We start from the raw sequence: 16,222 nt of genomic DNA, 5'->3' as shown, positions 1-16,222 counted from the left end.
GGGGATTCTCTACTGCGTCTACTGGACACAGTTGGACTTTGTGGTTCCCCAGCTCCCAGGTAGCTAACCCAACCAGCGAGGCCTCGCCTCCCCACATCCTACGGACACATCCTAGGGACAGGGCACTGGACTAGCCCATGACAGGGCACTGGTCCTCAGAAGGAAATCCTTTTTTGTCGTGCTGGAACTGGGCTCTCAGCTGTTAGTGCCGAGGTTGCTGTGTCTTGCAGATGCACTGTACTCTCAGCCCCAGAAGACAGGGCAGCCTGTCCCCTGTGCGAGGCACTCAAGGAACTGAGGCTCCATCACAGACACCAACAGTTTGATGCTGCACAACTACTTATTTCTTAACCTACAGAGTGGGCAGAATTTGCAAAAAGCAAATGCATATCTCTACAAAGTTGTGATGCTTTCTGTCAGGCTCTGCGCTCAGTTCAGAATACTAGTACTCACAGCCATTTTCCAGATCTGTGAGGCTGTCTCACCACCTTACCCAATCACAGCAGATGGGAAGTGTGCTCAGGCCTGAGTTTAAACCCTCTTAGCCAGGTTCTCAACTTGAGACCCCTAGTTCCAGGCACATACAATGTGCCCACCGTGACCCCAATCCTGCAATTGGATCCATGCTAGCAAACCCTTTACATTGGTGCAGAGCCCCACTGAAGTCAATGAGGTTCCATGTGGATCAGGCCCAAGGGTGGGAGCCCTGATTTCTTTGGAGAATCAAAGTCCTGGCATGCACACTATGTATTTTTGGGTTTGGGGGGATAATCTGACCTCTGACAGTCCAAGAGCCTGTGTAGGTATCTGATTTGCACATGCAGTCACAGGACTAGGTGTGCAACATAGGTGGACAATTACATGCTCATTTTTGTGCATGGCTCTAGGGTTCTTCCTCTTCCTCTGTCTGGAAGCTCTCAGCATAAGGGCTTTCTCAGTTGGGGACCCTATCTGTGGCATTTACTCCCCTCGGTGGCCCCTCCAAACCCCAGGCAAGGCATCTTCTGGGAAGGATGTTGAACACATTTATTTTCCTTAGTAGTGGATTGAAGTTTTGGTTGGATTATTTGGCTTTCTAGTTAAATCTCTGTTGCTAAAGTGCCCCAGGTGGCATCGTAAACATTTGTAACATATAAAATAAAGTCACCATCAGACAGAAATAGAAACTTACTTGTCCATGTGGGCACTGCACAATGTTTGTGATTGTGATTATGAACCTGGAAAACACACTGGTGTTACTAGACTCCAACGGCAGTTGTTACAACACACACAATCTCATGGTGCACAGCCTGGCCTCTGTCACAGGGTCCCCAGCCCTGATCTTGTAATCAGACACATACAGAGCACCTCTGCACCCCTTTGGAGAGAGTGGGGCTGTGCATTCAGATTGCAGGATCAGGGCCCAAGGCATTTCGAGATACTGGCATAAAATTACCTTCAAGGTTTTTTAATGTATTTATGAAATAATTTCTATTCTTCAAGTGAACTTTACACACTATAGCAGCTGGAAATGGCAGATGCTGCCTACATCAGGTAGGCTGGCCCTGCAGTGGGCGGTGTAATTTCCAGCTTGGGTAGACGCACAGATGCTAGTTTTGAGCTAGCACCCGAAAAATAACAGTATAGCCACGGCGGTGCAGGTGGTGGTACAGGCTAGCTGCCCAAATAGGTACCATGGATCTTGGACGGGATTGTAGTTGGGTGATTAGCCCACCATGCTGCTGCTGCTATCTCTAGCATGCTCACGCTATCAAAGCAAGAGAGTGTCTACATGAGCTGGACATTACACCTTCAGCTGCAGTGTAGACGTACCCATAGAACAAGCTGACTCCAACCCTCCCTGCCCAGCAATGACAACACAAAAGTGAGTGTCCCTTTACCCAAAGCTTTGGATGGGGGTGTGTTTAAATGTAATACTCCTAAAAGTGCCAGAGCAAAGACCCTCGTGACTGAAATCCTTTGTTTATCCACCAAATGGCTTCCCCACTCTGCCCTGCCAATATGTCTCAGTCCAACTTTGAAAGGGCCACCCCAGGGATGGGAGGGGAGAGTTCAGTCTCTAAGGCCTATTCAGTTCAACTCATGCTGCTCTGCAGTGCCCCTGCCCCCAGCTCCTCCTATGCTGCTCTCCAGTACTGCCATGATACCCCATGCTACTCTCCAGTACCCTCTCCCCCTACCCCAGGCTGCTTTCCAGGGTCCCCGGCACACTGCTCTCCGGTATAAAAATATGCAGAACACATACTCTAAACAGTGCGGTGGGTGGAGAAAAGCTATGAGTGGCCAAAACAGGGCTTAGTTCTGCAAGTGCTTCTTAGCACTGTGGCCCTGGTCCAGCAAAGCACTTAAGCACAAGGAGTCCCACTGAAGTCAGTGTTCAGTGCTTTGCCGGATTAAGCCCAGCCAGCCAGGGGCTGGATCTCAGGGTAACATGGCTTACCAAGTGAAAGTGTAGAAGAATCCCAGTACAGACCCTGTGATCCGGAATTCCGTCGAGAGGCAGGCGAAGAAAGGGAAATATGAGAGGCCCACTTCAGTGCTGCCTATGAGAAGCACAATGGCTGGAGGGAAAGCAAATGATGCCAGGCTGTTATTGTCAGTTCTGAAATCCTTGCCTAGCCATAAACTACCATTGGTCAATATCTGCTCAGCCCCAGTCTCCCCTCTCACTGGTTAGTGACACAGCAGGGAAAGTGGATGCATTCCAGTGGGGTCTGTGGAGTTACATCTGTGTTCTAACGAGGCCCCTGTGACCAGAATCAAGGCCCTGGTCTCCTCTTGCGGCTGAATGAGCTGCAGCTCTACACATGCACAGGGCACCTTCTCACTGTCAAGGACTCCTTGAAGCTAAGTGACCTTCCAACAGAGCAGGAAGGTGACAAAAATTCAGGATATCATGAGAGAATGAGAAATCCCCATGCCGATGACATTGCTAATCCCATCCCTGCCCTTCCCATCACTCCCCTTCGACCCAAGCACCTTCAATATCTTCTAGTTTCCTTAAAAGAACAAACTAATTCAAAACCTACTCTGCTAACCCCCTACCTGACGTTAGCAAGTACAGCACCTTTGGCGATCCCGAGGGTACATCTACTGGTGACCAGTGGAAGCAGTTACACATGGGGGGAGGGATAGCTCAGTGGTTTGATCATTGGCCTGCTAAACCCAGGGTTGTGAGTTCAATCCTTGAGGGGGCCACTTAGGGATTTGGGGCAAAAATTGGGGATTGGTCCTGCTTTGAGCAGGGGGTGGGACTAGATGACCTCCTGAGGTCCCTTCCAACCCTGATATTCTAGGATTCTATGAGGTGTAAAAGGGCAGGAGAATAGCTAATAAGGGAGGTGTACGTCACAGAGTAGTACACATTGCCCTGTGCCTCGTGTCAGCATGCCCAGTGAGTGCAAGCTGGTCACAGGACTGTGAACTGTAGTACTTCACACCCACTTTGAACTCGCTTGGCACCAGCTTCAACGACAACACAGGGTGCCTAGGTCATGAGCGTGCAAATGAGTATAATTTATAAGACAAGGGGGAGGGTGGGGCAACACAGCAGAAAAAGCAGCTAAGAGCAGGCCTCCAAAGGCCTGTCCACACTAGAGTAAAAAGTGTATTTATTAAATGTGCATGGTAACACCTTTCCAAGCCCTCAAGTAGACAGGGCTAATTGTATTCGAACACGTTAGCTGGAGGTGGAGTAACCTCGGCTGCCCCCCTAAGATTCCCCTTGACTAGTCAACATATGTTAAGGTTCGCCCTGTCTGCACTGTGGCTTTGGAATGTGTGTGTTAAAATGTGTTAGCTAACACACCTTTTATCCAGACCCTAATTTACAGTCCCCTTTTAGCTGCTTTCCAACTATGCTTCCCCTTCTGCCTCTTCAGCATATAGGTTACATGAGTTTTGCACACCTGCTGAGGGCCAATCTGGTGTAGGTTCATTGCTTTGATATAAGTCCATTAATGCTGACCCATTTGTACCTCTTAAGTAACTAACCTACCATATAAGTCACCACTGAAATTGGTCTTTTGTTTCCCTGGCTATAATAGTTGCTAGAAGTGTTGCCTATCTATGCTGGGACACATGTACCAGAGTAATAAAACCGCAGTGCAGATGCAATATGCCGGTGCAATATGGGGCTTGCAGTGTAAGGCTTGCTATTCCATGCTGACGCCAACCTACATTTACAATGTGCAGTGCCCCTACACTGGGATTTACACTGGTGTAGCTACAGCTGTGCATGTGTCCTCCGGTCCTGAGACAGCGGATCAGACTCTGATCTTAGTTACCCCAGTTTAAATCCAGAGTAACTCCACTATTTTAACTGGAATTACTCAGTTTGCAAACGGCAGAGACCACTGGAGTTGGGGACAAGAATTATCTTCTTTGGCCAAGTGACGTATCCCAAAGGCAGCCTGTCCTTGCCACGGTGATGGGGTAGGGATGGGGGTGGAGGGAAAAGCCCACAGCCACCCCAAGCTACCAGCTCTCCTTGATGCTCAGATCTAGAGCACCCTAATGCTTCCTGGACCTATGCCCTTACATCAATCCCAGGCTTGTCCAAGGCCACATGCCCAGCAGCATTATTGCATGGGGAAGCCACCAGACCTCACACAAGTGCCCTGGCTGCCATGCAAAGGTAACCCTTTCCCCAGTTTTAAGGTTACTCCAAGTGCCAGACTGAAGAGCTAGAGAAGGAAAAGATGGACAAATACCCCCATCTCTAGTGTGGTTTGTGTGATCTGCACCATACCTTGGGCCCACTGGGGCACTTGTAGTGGCCGGTAACCTTCCGAAAACAGGAACATAACTTTATTGGCTGTAGCTCCAAATGCAAAACCAAATGACCATCGGTTGCTGAATGTCCCAACAAAATCCAAGGGTCTGTGAACAAAGAGCAATTCCTGCTACTAAATCCAAGGTTCCCACTCTGCTCTGCTCCTCAGACTTGATTTAACTGCAAACGCCACCCGTGACTCTTCTAATCCTCTTTCCCTTTGCTTGTCTTTCTAAACGGTGTGATGAACCTGACACAGGAATCATTGGGTGACGTTCCATGGCCTGGGTCATACAGGAGGTCAGAACAGCTGATTCTAATAGTCCCTTCTGGTCTATGAATCTATGACTCTGTTTCCCTTCATGAAGTGGCTTTATTACAGCTCTGTCAAGGTCTGTGCTAGTCTTTGGAAATTCTGTGGCTCCTCCATCAACCTCTTCAATAAAGCTCCAGCCATTTCCCTGATCCGTGATGTCCTCTTCCTTTTGGCTCTGATTTTCAGAGCCAAATTTCAACTGACAAACTATTGGGCTGACCCTGCCACTACCATTGACCTGGAGGCAGCAGGACTCTGTCAAATGTGCCATGATTAGCATCAGTGTCCCTTACTGCTGGAGATGGGTAGGCCCTCGTGGCCAGCATGGGCTGTGCACTGCACAGACTACCTGGGAATCCTGACCCCTAGCCAAACCTTGGCTGCCAGTGGGTGCTGAGCACACACTATTTTTTTTCCATGGGTGCTCCAGCCCTGGAACACCCACGGACTCGGCACCTATGGCTGTGCATATGGGGCAGTGAGAGGAAAAGCACTCGTTACACTACATCACAGGGCCCTGCCGCTCTTCTCTGCCACGCTCTGGACACCTGTGCCTACTTTGAACCCCAAAGGACTTAACAGGTTGCCTTTGGTTCATTTTTTATTTGTATTGACATCAGGCTCATGGTGTCATGCTGCTCTGGGCAGCAGTAACCAGCTCTTGGCAGACAGCTGCACCTTTCTGTGGGATAATTCAAACATTTCAGTGGGTCCTTTGGCATCCTTGAGCCAAATGGGAAAACACGGGCATTGGCTGGGCCTAGTGGAAGCTCACTTCATAGTAACAAATGGCCGGGCCCTCTAGTAAGGAGGTTCCCATGTGTGTAGTAGTTCAGTGCTTCACACCTTCCCCTTCACAGAGTGTTCACAGCCATATGCACTGCTGGCTGGCTCCCCAAGTTTTCTCCTTAACTGGGTGCTGCTATATATTCCAGATACAGCCATCAGCCCCTTCATGGAGTAGATTTCTGTAGATTGGATCCCTTTCCATACGGTCTGAATTAAGCGGACTATGGAGACCAGTTAGCTAATAAGACACCAAAAGGATGGAAGCAGCTTGTGGGGAACATGTGCTTATCAAAACACCCAGTGCAGCTGTGGGTTAGCAAATCCCTTCCTGCAGAGAGGTTTGTGAGGACCCATGGGGAGGCTGTGTCTAGCACTGCATGGCTGCTCAGAGACAGGAGAGAACACCAGAAGTCCCTCCCTCATCTTCCACAGGGGCCCTGAGCTCCAGTAGGGTGAGCTTTCTGCAGCACTAGAAGTGATTTCAGCCTTTCCAGAAATGACCCAGTGACTAGCGGAGACAGGCAGGCATGTGGGAGTGCATTCCACTCTCTCCACAGGCAAAGGGCATTGGGCCTGCTTCAGAGACAATGGGCCTGAGTCTCCCCTCGGATCCTCTGGGTAAATCAGGAGTGACTGCACTGAGATTAATGGAGTGGCCCTGGGGTAAATTGGGTGTCAGTGAAAGGGGGATCAAGCTCATAATGTTGTTGATATTTCTGTGGCAGATGTATATAGTTAGAGCATCTGAATTTCTGACTGAAGCAGACTTCTTGTTTCTGGTGAAACCCAGCAGCAAGAGCTGGACATAGTAATGGGCTGCAGAGGCATTTCCTCTCCAAACTGAGCTTCCTGTATTAAAAGCTCATCATCATCTTATTCTCCTTCCACCTCTCCAGAGCACAGCAGCCTGCTATAAGAGATAAGGGGAGCATAGGGCAGCCATGTCTTTGGAAATGGCTGGGACCAGCCGTAATGGGTTATGCTCAGACTCACATCACAATTCCAAAGCGGCCATTGAGGAGGTGCAATTTTCCATCTATCTGTCTCCTGCTCACTCTTCTTTCAAGGAAGGACAGCACCAAAATGATGGCAAACTACAAGGAAAGGAGAATAACTGTGAGATGGGAGTGTAGGAGCCCCTGACTCTAGGAAAGAACACAGCCTACTAGGACCATAGAGATGGGGAAGATGCACTAAATCATAGACTCCATGACACTGGCAATGCAGAACAGAGTCCCTTACTGAGGTCAGATGCTCTCGGGTGTTATGCTGATACGATCACACATTGCTAGGCCTCCAGGTTTCCTTGGTTTCCTTTTACCACTTCGGAGCATGCCTTTCCTGTACCAGTATGTGATTTTTTCCCTCACTTGGATTGATGACAATCTGACTTTGACTTCTCTCCTCAGCCTCTCCCTCGTGGGGTGATTCTTCTACTCAACTACAGCAGGATGCTAACATGCTCCTTAAGAGAATCCCATCCAGCCCTCTGTGTAAGGAAGAGGGCCACAATACAGGGAACCAAATCCAAAGGTGAGTGTAAATGGCTGTGATTAAGCCTTCTTAGTGTGTAAGTTATTGACAGACAGTCACACTCTTGCTCAGCCTGAGCATCTCATTCTGGAAACACCACCACAAAAACCTGACCCTCAGACTCAGTCAGACTCATCTCACAGCTGGGCCCACGGTGTGCTGTGAGTATGAAAAGCAGAGATCCTTTGGGTTCCACAAAATTACAGAGGATCCTGCCCACCCAGAATGACTCCCTGTGTCTGCAAACATGACTGAATCAGTTCCCCCAGGCAATAAGCCTAATAAACTAACTCTATGAAAGTAAACAGGTTAAGTAAATCCCCCCAGAGCCCACACACAAGCTGTGTGTACACATAAGGTCTTAGAGTATATTTAAAATCAATATGAAGGAACACTGAAATTTGGCACATGTATGTTTGTAGATATTAGGATGGCTTGTTTCCCATATAGAATTGGTGTAAGCATTGTTCAGTTTCCTGCCAGCATTTTGCAGTGTTTCCATGTCTGATGCAATCGTAGCTTGTTTCTGAATTGAGAGCTGTGATTGCAGGAAGGAATCAATTGATCCATTATTGCACATAATCAAGATACATTCAACAGTACTTCTGCTGAGTATGGCAGGTCTAGGCTGCTGGTGACTTGGTTTACTTACCGATGGAATAAGGGAGTAATGCAGAACCAGCTCCATGTCTGTTGAACTCTCACAAGTGGCATTTGTCTGCCAGCCCCTGGAGACACATGAGCAGATAATAATAAACACATTCATTTAGCACACACAAACCCCTCTCCTGGAGTATGCTCTCTGAATAGCAGACCTTTGATTGTGAGTGTGTAGAAAATAACTCAGTGCACACATGCAAGAAAATCCAAATGGTTCCGATATTAACATGGCTATGAGATAGCCAGCTGGAAGATAATTCTGGATTCTGACATGCAAAGAGGCACCCCACACTCCCCCGTTTGCTTGAGAGTTTCCATATTCAGTACTGGCAAAATCAATACCTTTTCCATTTGGTATAGGGTTTGCTAAGTCCGTGTGTTTAACCATGGGTAAGTCTTCTCCTGTCAGGATCATCAGCATGGGGCTAGCAAACCATGAGTCCACAGGTAAGGTTGGGTTCCGTTTTGCACTTAAAGTATGGATTCCCCCTCTTCATTTTGTATGAAAAATCTAGTATGTCCTCCCGTTTACATGTGGTCCACTAGCTGTGTGTCTATTGCCATTTTAAGTATCTTTGATATGACAGTAGATATTGGCCTGTTACGTCCTAAAACCTAATGCCCAAATTTTGAAACTTTGGAAGCTAAGGGTAGGTTCCTAAATCCACAGTGAGGCGTACAAATAAATGTGGCCTGATATTCAAAGATGCCGAGCACCTGCAGTCCCATTGACTTCTATAGGAGCTGGGGAGTGGCAGGCGCCTAATTCAGAATACCACCTTCCCTTAAGTGGTTAAATACGGATTTAGATACCTACTGCTAGGCACCCAAGTTTGAAATTTTGAGGCCAGTTTGCCTAGATCCCTTCTCCAAATTTGAAATAGACTAGACTAGACGGCCACCAGCTATGCACAGTTCTACACTCTATGCTTCTTTGTCTATCATTATCATTTTAACCATTGATTTTTAACATTCTTCTGAATCCACACTATTTTTAACAATGATTTTTCCTGCCCAGGCATTCCTCACCTCTTTGGGAGTCTTGTCTGACCCCAGTAATGTAGGTAGCATTGTGCCTTTGCCTTCCTGACAGCAGAGTTGCACCAGTTTGATTTCTTTGCATGTTCCTACCCCTTTTAGTTGTGCAGCTCCCCTGAGATCCAGTCGCAAGCCCCGTCAGGCTGTGGGGATCCACATAGAGAAGGCATCCTCCAGACATGGTTCTTCTTCTGCCTGTGTAGAAGTGGGGCTGGGCTGCCTCCATAGTGTTGCCCTCCATTATAGGGTGGAGATCATTGGCTGGGAGGAGCAGGACAATGGTGAGAGGAGCTGGGCCTAGGAAGATGCTCATAAGAACGGCCATACTGGGTTTCCCCAATGGTCCATCTAGCCCACTATTCTGTCTTCTGGCAGTGGCCAATGCCAGGTGCTTCAGAGGGAATGAACAGAACAGGGCATCCCCTATCATCCAGTCCCAGTTTCTGGAAGTCAGAGGCTTAGGGACACTCAGAGCATGGGGTTACGTCCCTAATCATCTTGCCTAAAAGCTACTGATGGACCTATCCTCCATGAACTTATCTAATTCTTTTTTGAACCCCATTATACTTTTGGCCTTCACAACATCCCCTGGCAATGAGTTCCACAGGTTGACTGTGTACTGTGTGAAAAAGTATTTCCTTTTGTTTGTTTTAACCCTGCTGTCTATTAATTTCATTGGGTGACCCCCAGTTCTTGTGGCATGTGAAGGGGTAAATAACACTTCCCTATTCACTTGCTCCACACCAGTCACGATTTTATAGATGTCTATCATATCCCGCTTTAGTCTTCTCTTTTCCAAGCTGAAGAGTTCCAGTCTTTTTAATCTCTCCTCATATGGAAGCTGTTCCATGCCTCATAATCATTTTTGTTGCTCTTCTCTGTACTTTTTCCAAGTCTAATATATCTTTTTGGTGATGGCAGGACCAGTGCTGCACACAGTATTCAAGGTGTGCACGTACCATGGATTCATATAGTGGCATTATGATATTTACTGTCTTATTATCTATCCCTTTCCGAATAGTTCCTAATATTATGTTTGCTTTTGTGACTGCCACTGTACATTGAGCGGATGTTTTCAGAGAACTGTCCATAGTGACTTCAAGATCTTTCTTGAGTGGTCACAGCTAATTTAGATCCCATCATTCTATATATATAGTTACTTGGGATTGTGTTTGTCAATATGCATAACTTTGCATTTATCAACATTGAATTTCATCTGCCATTTTGTTGCCCAGTCACCCAGTTTTGTGAAATCTCTTTGTAACTCTTCTCAGACCGCTTTGGACTTTATTATCTTGAGTAATTTTGTATGGTCTGCAAACTTTGCTACTTCACTGTTTACACCCTTTTCCAGATCATTTATGACTATGTTGAACAGCACTGGTCCCAGTACAGATACCTGTGGAGCCTGCTATTTACTTCTCTCCACTGTGAAAACTGACCATTTATTCCTACCCTTTGTTTCCTGTCTTTTAACCACTTACTGATCCATGAGAGAACCTTCCCTCTTATCCCATGATAGCTTACTTTGCTTAAGACCCTTTGGTGAGGGACCTTGTCAAAGGCTTTCTGAAAATCTAAGTACACTATATCCCCTGGATCACCCTTGTCCACATGCTTGTTGACCCCCCTCAAAGAATTCTAGTAGATTGGTGAGGCATGATTTCCCTTTACAAAAGCCGTCTTGATTCTTCCCCAACAAATAGTGCTTGTCTATGTGTCTGATAATTCTGTTCCTCACTATAATTTCAACCAATTTGCCCGGTACCGAAGTTAGGCTTACCAGCCTGTAGTTGCCAAGATCACCTTTGGAGCCTTTTAAAAAAATTGCTGTTACATTAGCTATACTCATATTAGCATCAGACCTGCATCAGCCCCTGGGGAATCTGCAGCTAAGTTAACACAGTCTGACCCCATCCTGCATTTTCTACAGTGCCAGCTCTCTTTCTAGTGCATAGCTCCCACGTATCTCTTCGGTGCCAAAGGAGTGGGCCTGGAGAAGTGAGCACTGCACACGACCCAACACATGCAGTTGCACACAACCACTGGAGTTCAAATGTGCGCTAGACAATGATTGAGCAGACGCAATGCCAAAAATAGATTCATAGATACTAAGGTCAGACACTCTCACAAATCTTGGGAGACAGGCCAGTCCTTGCCTACAGACTGCCCCCCAACCTGAAGCAAATACTCACCAGCAACCACGTACCACACAACAGAACCACTAACCCAGGAACCTATCCTTGCAACAAAGCCCGTTGCCAACTGTGCCCACATATCTATTCAGGGGACACCATCACAGGGCCTAATAACATCAGCCACACTATCAGAGGCTCGTTCACCTGCACATCCACCAATGTGATATATGCCATCATGTGCCAGCAATGCCCCTCTGCCATGTACATTGGTCAAACTGGACAGTCTCTACGTAAAAGAATAAATGGACACAAATCAGATGTCAAGAATTATAACATTCATCAACCAGTCGGAGAACACTTCAATCTCTCTGGTCACGCAATTACAGACATGAAGGTCGCTATCTTAAAACAAAAAAACTTCAAATCCAGACTCCAGCGAGAAACTGCTGAATTGGAATTCATTTGCAAATTGGATACTATTAATTTAGGCTTAAATAGAGACTGGGAGTGGCTAAGTCATTATGCAAGGTAGCCTATTTCCCCTTGTTTTTTCCTACCCTCCCCCCCCCATCAGACGTTCTGGTTAAACTTGGATTTATGCTGGAAATGGCCCACCTTGATTATCATACAATTGTAAGGAGAGTGGTCAGTTTGGATGAGCTATTGCCAGCAGGAGAGTGAGTTTGTGTGGGGGGTAAGAAAACCTGGATTTGTGCTGGAAATGGCCCACCTTGATTATCATGCACATTGTAGGGAGAGTGGTCACTTTGGATGAACTATTACCAGCAGGAGAGTGAGTTTGTGTGTGTGTGTTTTGGGGGGCGGGGAGAGTGAGAAAGCCTGGATTTGTGCTGGAAATGGCCCACCTTGATTTTCATACACATTGTAAGGAGAGTGGTCACTTTGGATAAGCTATTACCAGCAGGAGAGTGAGTTTGTGTGTGTGGTTTTTGGAAAAAAGGGGGAGGTGGTGAGAAAACCTGGATTTGTGCTGGAAATGGCCCACCTTGATTATCATACACATTGTAAAGAGAGTGGTCACTTTGGATGGGCTATTACCAGCAGGAGAGTGAGTTTGTGTGTGGTGGGGCGGACGGTGAGAAAACCTGGATTTGTGCTGGGAATGGCCCAACTTGATTATCATATACATTGTAAGGAGAGTGATCACTTTAGATAAGCTATTACCAGCAGGAGAGTGGGGTGGGAGTAGGTATTGTTTCATGGTCTCTGTGTATATAATGTCTTCTGCAGTTTCCACAGTATGCATCCGATGAAGTGAGCTGTAGCTCACGAAAGCTTATGCTCAAATAAATTGGTTAGTCTCTAAGGTGCCACAAGTACTCCTTTTCTTTTTGCGAATACAGACTAACACGGCTGTTACTCTGAAATAAGGTCAGAAGGGACCCATTATGATCATCTAGTCTGACCTCCTGCACAACGCAGGCCACAGAATCTCACCTACCCACTCCTGCGAAAAACCTCACCTATGTCTGAGCTATTGAAGTCCTCAAATCGCGGTTTAAAGACTTCAAGGAGCAGAGAATCCTCCAGCAAGTGACCCGTGCCCCATGCTACAGAGGAAGGCAAAAAACCTCCAGGGCCTCTTCCAATCTGCCCTGGAAGAAAATTCCTTCCCGACCCCAAATATGGCGATCAGCTAAACCCTGAGAATATGGGCAAGATTCACCAGCCAGATACTACAGAAAATTCTTTCCTGGGTAACTCAGATCCCACCCCATCTAACATCCCATCACAGACCATTAGGCCTATTTACCATGAATATTTAAAGACCAATTAATTACCAAAATCATGTTATCCCATCATACCATCTCCTAATAGACAGCAGAAAATATTTGCAATTCACAGTCCCTGCAAATGTGGGGCAGAGGTTGGCTCCAATGCATCTCAGGACAAAACTGTTTTCATCAACATACAGCAGAGTGATGTTGTCTTCTGTGTCATTGCAGTGAGGCCTGGCACAGAAAGCTGCTGTAATATGGAGGAGTCACACTGACATCAAGGGAGCTTAGCTGATTTATTCAGCTGAGGAGCTGGCCCAATGGGCCACATTTCCTTTCAATTGCACAGGTGTAGCTTCCTTTGAAGACAATGGGTTTCACTCCAGTATAACTGGAAACAGAATTTGTACCAGTATTTTACATCTGCATAGCACCTTCCATGCTGATAGGTCCCAAAGCCCTTCACAAGCTACATACACAGTATTCACCACCAGTGAAATGCAGCCATCTCTGAGAGGTTGAGAGCAGCAGCTAACTGATGTGAAGTAGGCTGCACTGGGTGAGGACGGAGTGGGCTCTGATTCTGATCTCACTCACTCCAGACAAGAATCAGAAGTCACGGAGATACAAGAGTGTAAACCGGGGTGAGCTCAGAATCAGGCTTCAAGACGATAACATTTTGGGCAAGGACCCTGGGAAAAGCCTCTGCACTTGCAAAGGGTGTCATGATGAGAGCTTTAGTGTCCACACAGCACAGGACCCTCATAGAATCATAGAATCTCAGGGTTGGAAGGGACCTCAGGAGGTCATCTAGTTCAACCCCTGCTCAAAGCAGGACCAACCCCAACTAAATCATCCCAGCCAGGGCTTTGTCAAGCCAGGCCTTAAAAACCTCTAAGGATGGCGATTCCACAACCTCCCTAGGTAGGAATCATAGAATCTCAGGATTGGAAGGGACCTCAGGAGGTCATCTAGTCCAACCCCCTGCTCAAAGAATGACCAACCCCAACTAAATCATTATTAAGTTGTCATCTGAAACATCCCAAGAGCTCACTGTATGGCATGCATTTTATCTGCCTTGGGAGGATTAAGGGAGGATTAAGGGATAAGTCAACCTTGCTGGGATCTGTCCCTGGAGTTTAGACCACTAAGGCCCCTTTCCTATAGAAATCTTGAGGCAGTGCGTTCATTTGCATGGCAGTACCCAGAATGCTCTTCACGTTCACAGCTCTCTCACTGGTAAGCTGGTCTCTGAGCTGTGGAAACAAACTGAACTGCTAAGCTGTGCTCATGGAGGACTGGGATCTTTAGCCCTGTTACACTGACTTTCCAAGTGAGAAGTGGGGACGGTTTTGCCTCCAGAAATGTGGTGAGTTTGAATCCTGGTGAGGGGGGATTTCTGGTTCTGTGTTGGACAGGTGGGTTACAAATCTAGCATTGTCTTCAGAAAATACTGTGCTTATACCATACACAGGAGTCCATTGTAGAGCATCATATCTCATCGATAAACAACAAATGGAAAACTTCCCCCTCTAGTTAAACATCTGCACAGTGCAATCAAGAGAAAGGCAAAGGTCCTGCTTAGGGAATCCTAATCTTATCAACTCTGCTCAGTGGGACCTGGCACTTTGTGTTTGATCACGACTGGCCTTTACATCAACACTTCCTTCTAGTTTGTATCTTCACCTGAATGGCTTTAGAGTTACAGGTAGAAAGAGTAATACTGACCTTCTAAATCCCTAAGCACCTTCCTCTGTGGGACAGGTTAACCGGGGGACCTAGTACCTCATTCTACTCTTAGGGAGACAGTGCACTGAGACTATGTTGGGAAAAGAGTATAGGTTGGCAAATGAAAAGAATGTCCTTTGATTTCTTTCATCATGCAAAGAGCTTGTAATATTCCTGTAAGTGCTTTGTTCTGTTGATTAGGACTGTTATTGAGACAGTAACGTATAGTTTGTACTGGATGCTCCTTTAACTTATAGATTCTAAGAACAGAAACGGCTATTCTGGGCTCCCACAGGCCAGAAAATTATACTCTGTGGTTCCTGCAAGAAGTCCATGACTTATGGTTCAGCTAGATATGAGCATGTTTTATGAAAATGTTATGGGTGTTCAAGAATTTCATGTACTGTCTGTTCTAGAACAGTAGCAATGACTTTGCTGTGTAGTCATTTTTCACTGTTTTTATAGCACTGTGGGATAATTTTCATGCATCACTATTTGCCAGTTTATTATCGAATGTACTGATTTTATACAAATTTAACACTTATTGCAAAATCAAGGCAAATACAAACTACCAATAACTGTAGCACATTTACTGAAAAAATACCCAGAAGAAAGAATGGATCTCTACAGATTGTGATGGTATCTATTAGACCAGGGCTTTCAAGTGGAGCACTGGCAGAAATGATTAACAGGCCTCTGCCTGTGTCCATGTGGGAGGGATTTGGCTGAGAGTGCACTTTGCTGCAGAACCCAGATACAGCAGGAAGCAGTGCAGCCAGTCCCAGTGAGTGTTTTACCTCCATTGTCGACACTGGTACTGATTCTCTTCTCACACAGGAGGCATCAGGAGTGCCTCATGGAAGCCAGTGCAGTTATACTGGGTAAAAGCAGTGTGAACTCAGAACTAGGCCCGCTGCTGTGTCTCTCCTTTTGCTCCTTGCTCTAGTTGTGGTTTATTTTCTTTTAGTTCCTCATTAATGCAGGCCTCGGGATCGCAGGAGCCGGTGACCCAGATAGAAAAAGAAACTAGATTCTGCAGACCACACACCTCTCGTTTGCATGACGTGTTGAAAGTACCGTATAAAATCTGCCCTTGTGGACCCAGGAGCTGGGCAACTGCACTTTAACCCACCAAAGCCAAGCCCATCCTCCCAGCTTTACTGCTTACACTTACCATGCCTCTGCAGAGGGCATCTTGGCTGTGCAGCAGAGAGCTCCACGAGGAGCGAATGGACTGTGCTGCTGGGTGCAGACGTGAGCAATGACTCAGCAGCAGTAGGTGTCAGAGACTTGGTGGACACACTTCCTGGCTGCTGTGCTGCAATCCTCTCAGCCTGCATTGGGCACAATAGGCACCTTGCCTCACTACTCCTCCCCAGCTCCGCTCAGCAGGAAAGCAAACATCCTGTCAGACACTGACTCCAGGGTAACTCTAAAGGAAGGGAAGTGACCTCGTCCTGATTTACTGGCCAGTAAGTTAGTTGCTTTCTCCCAGCTGTCCCAGAAG

At 46.8% G+C, this 16,222-nt stretch overlaps 1 protein-coding gene across 1 annotated transcript in view; it reads right to left on the bottom strand.

The window, feature by feature from the left end:
* The window catches only part of LOC144264712 (stimulated by retinoic acid gene 6 protein-like), a 37,027-nt gene extending 21,118 nt beyond the window's left edge, over positions 1–15,909 (bottom strand). The window contains exons 1-6 of the mRNA XM_077816497.1: positions 15,890–15,909; positions 8,065–8,140; positions 6,873–6,973; positions 4,751–4,881; positions 2,441–2,561; positions 1,172–1,217 (exon numbers count right to left, since the gene is read on the bottom strand). Coding sequence (XP_077672623.1) covers positions 1,172–1,217; positions 2,441–2,561; positions 4,751–4,881; positions 6,873–6,973; positions 8,065–8,140; positions 15,890–15,909 — 495 coding nt within the window. The remainder of the gene's footprint in view (positions 1–1,171; positions 1,218–2,440; positions 2,562–4,750; positions 4,882–6,872; positions 6,974–8,064; positions 8,141–15,889) is intronic.
* Between the last annotated feature and the right edge of the window lie 313 nt (positions 15,910–16,222).

The sequence above is a fragment of the Eretmochelys imbricata genome, chromosome 5 (assembly GCF_965152235.1).
Source record: "Eretmochelys imbricata isolate rEreImb1 chromosome 5, rEreImb1.hap1, whole genome shotgun sequence".
NCBI classification, from domain to species: domain Eukaryota; kingdom Metazoa; phylum Chordata; order Testudines; family Cheloniidae; genus Eretmochelys; species Eretmochelys imbricata.
The sequence above is the reverse complement of the archived record's forward strand: the minus strand, read 5'-3'. Positions and strand labels throughout refer to the sequence as shown.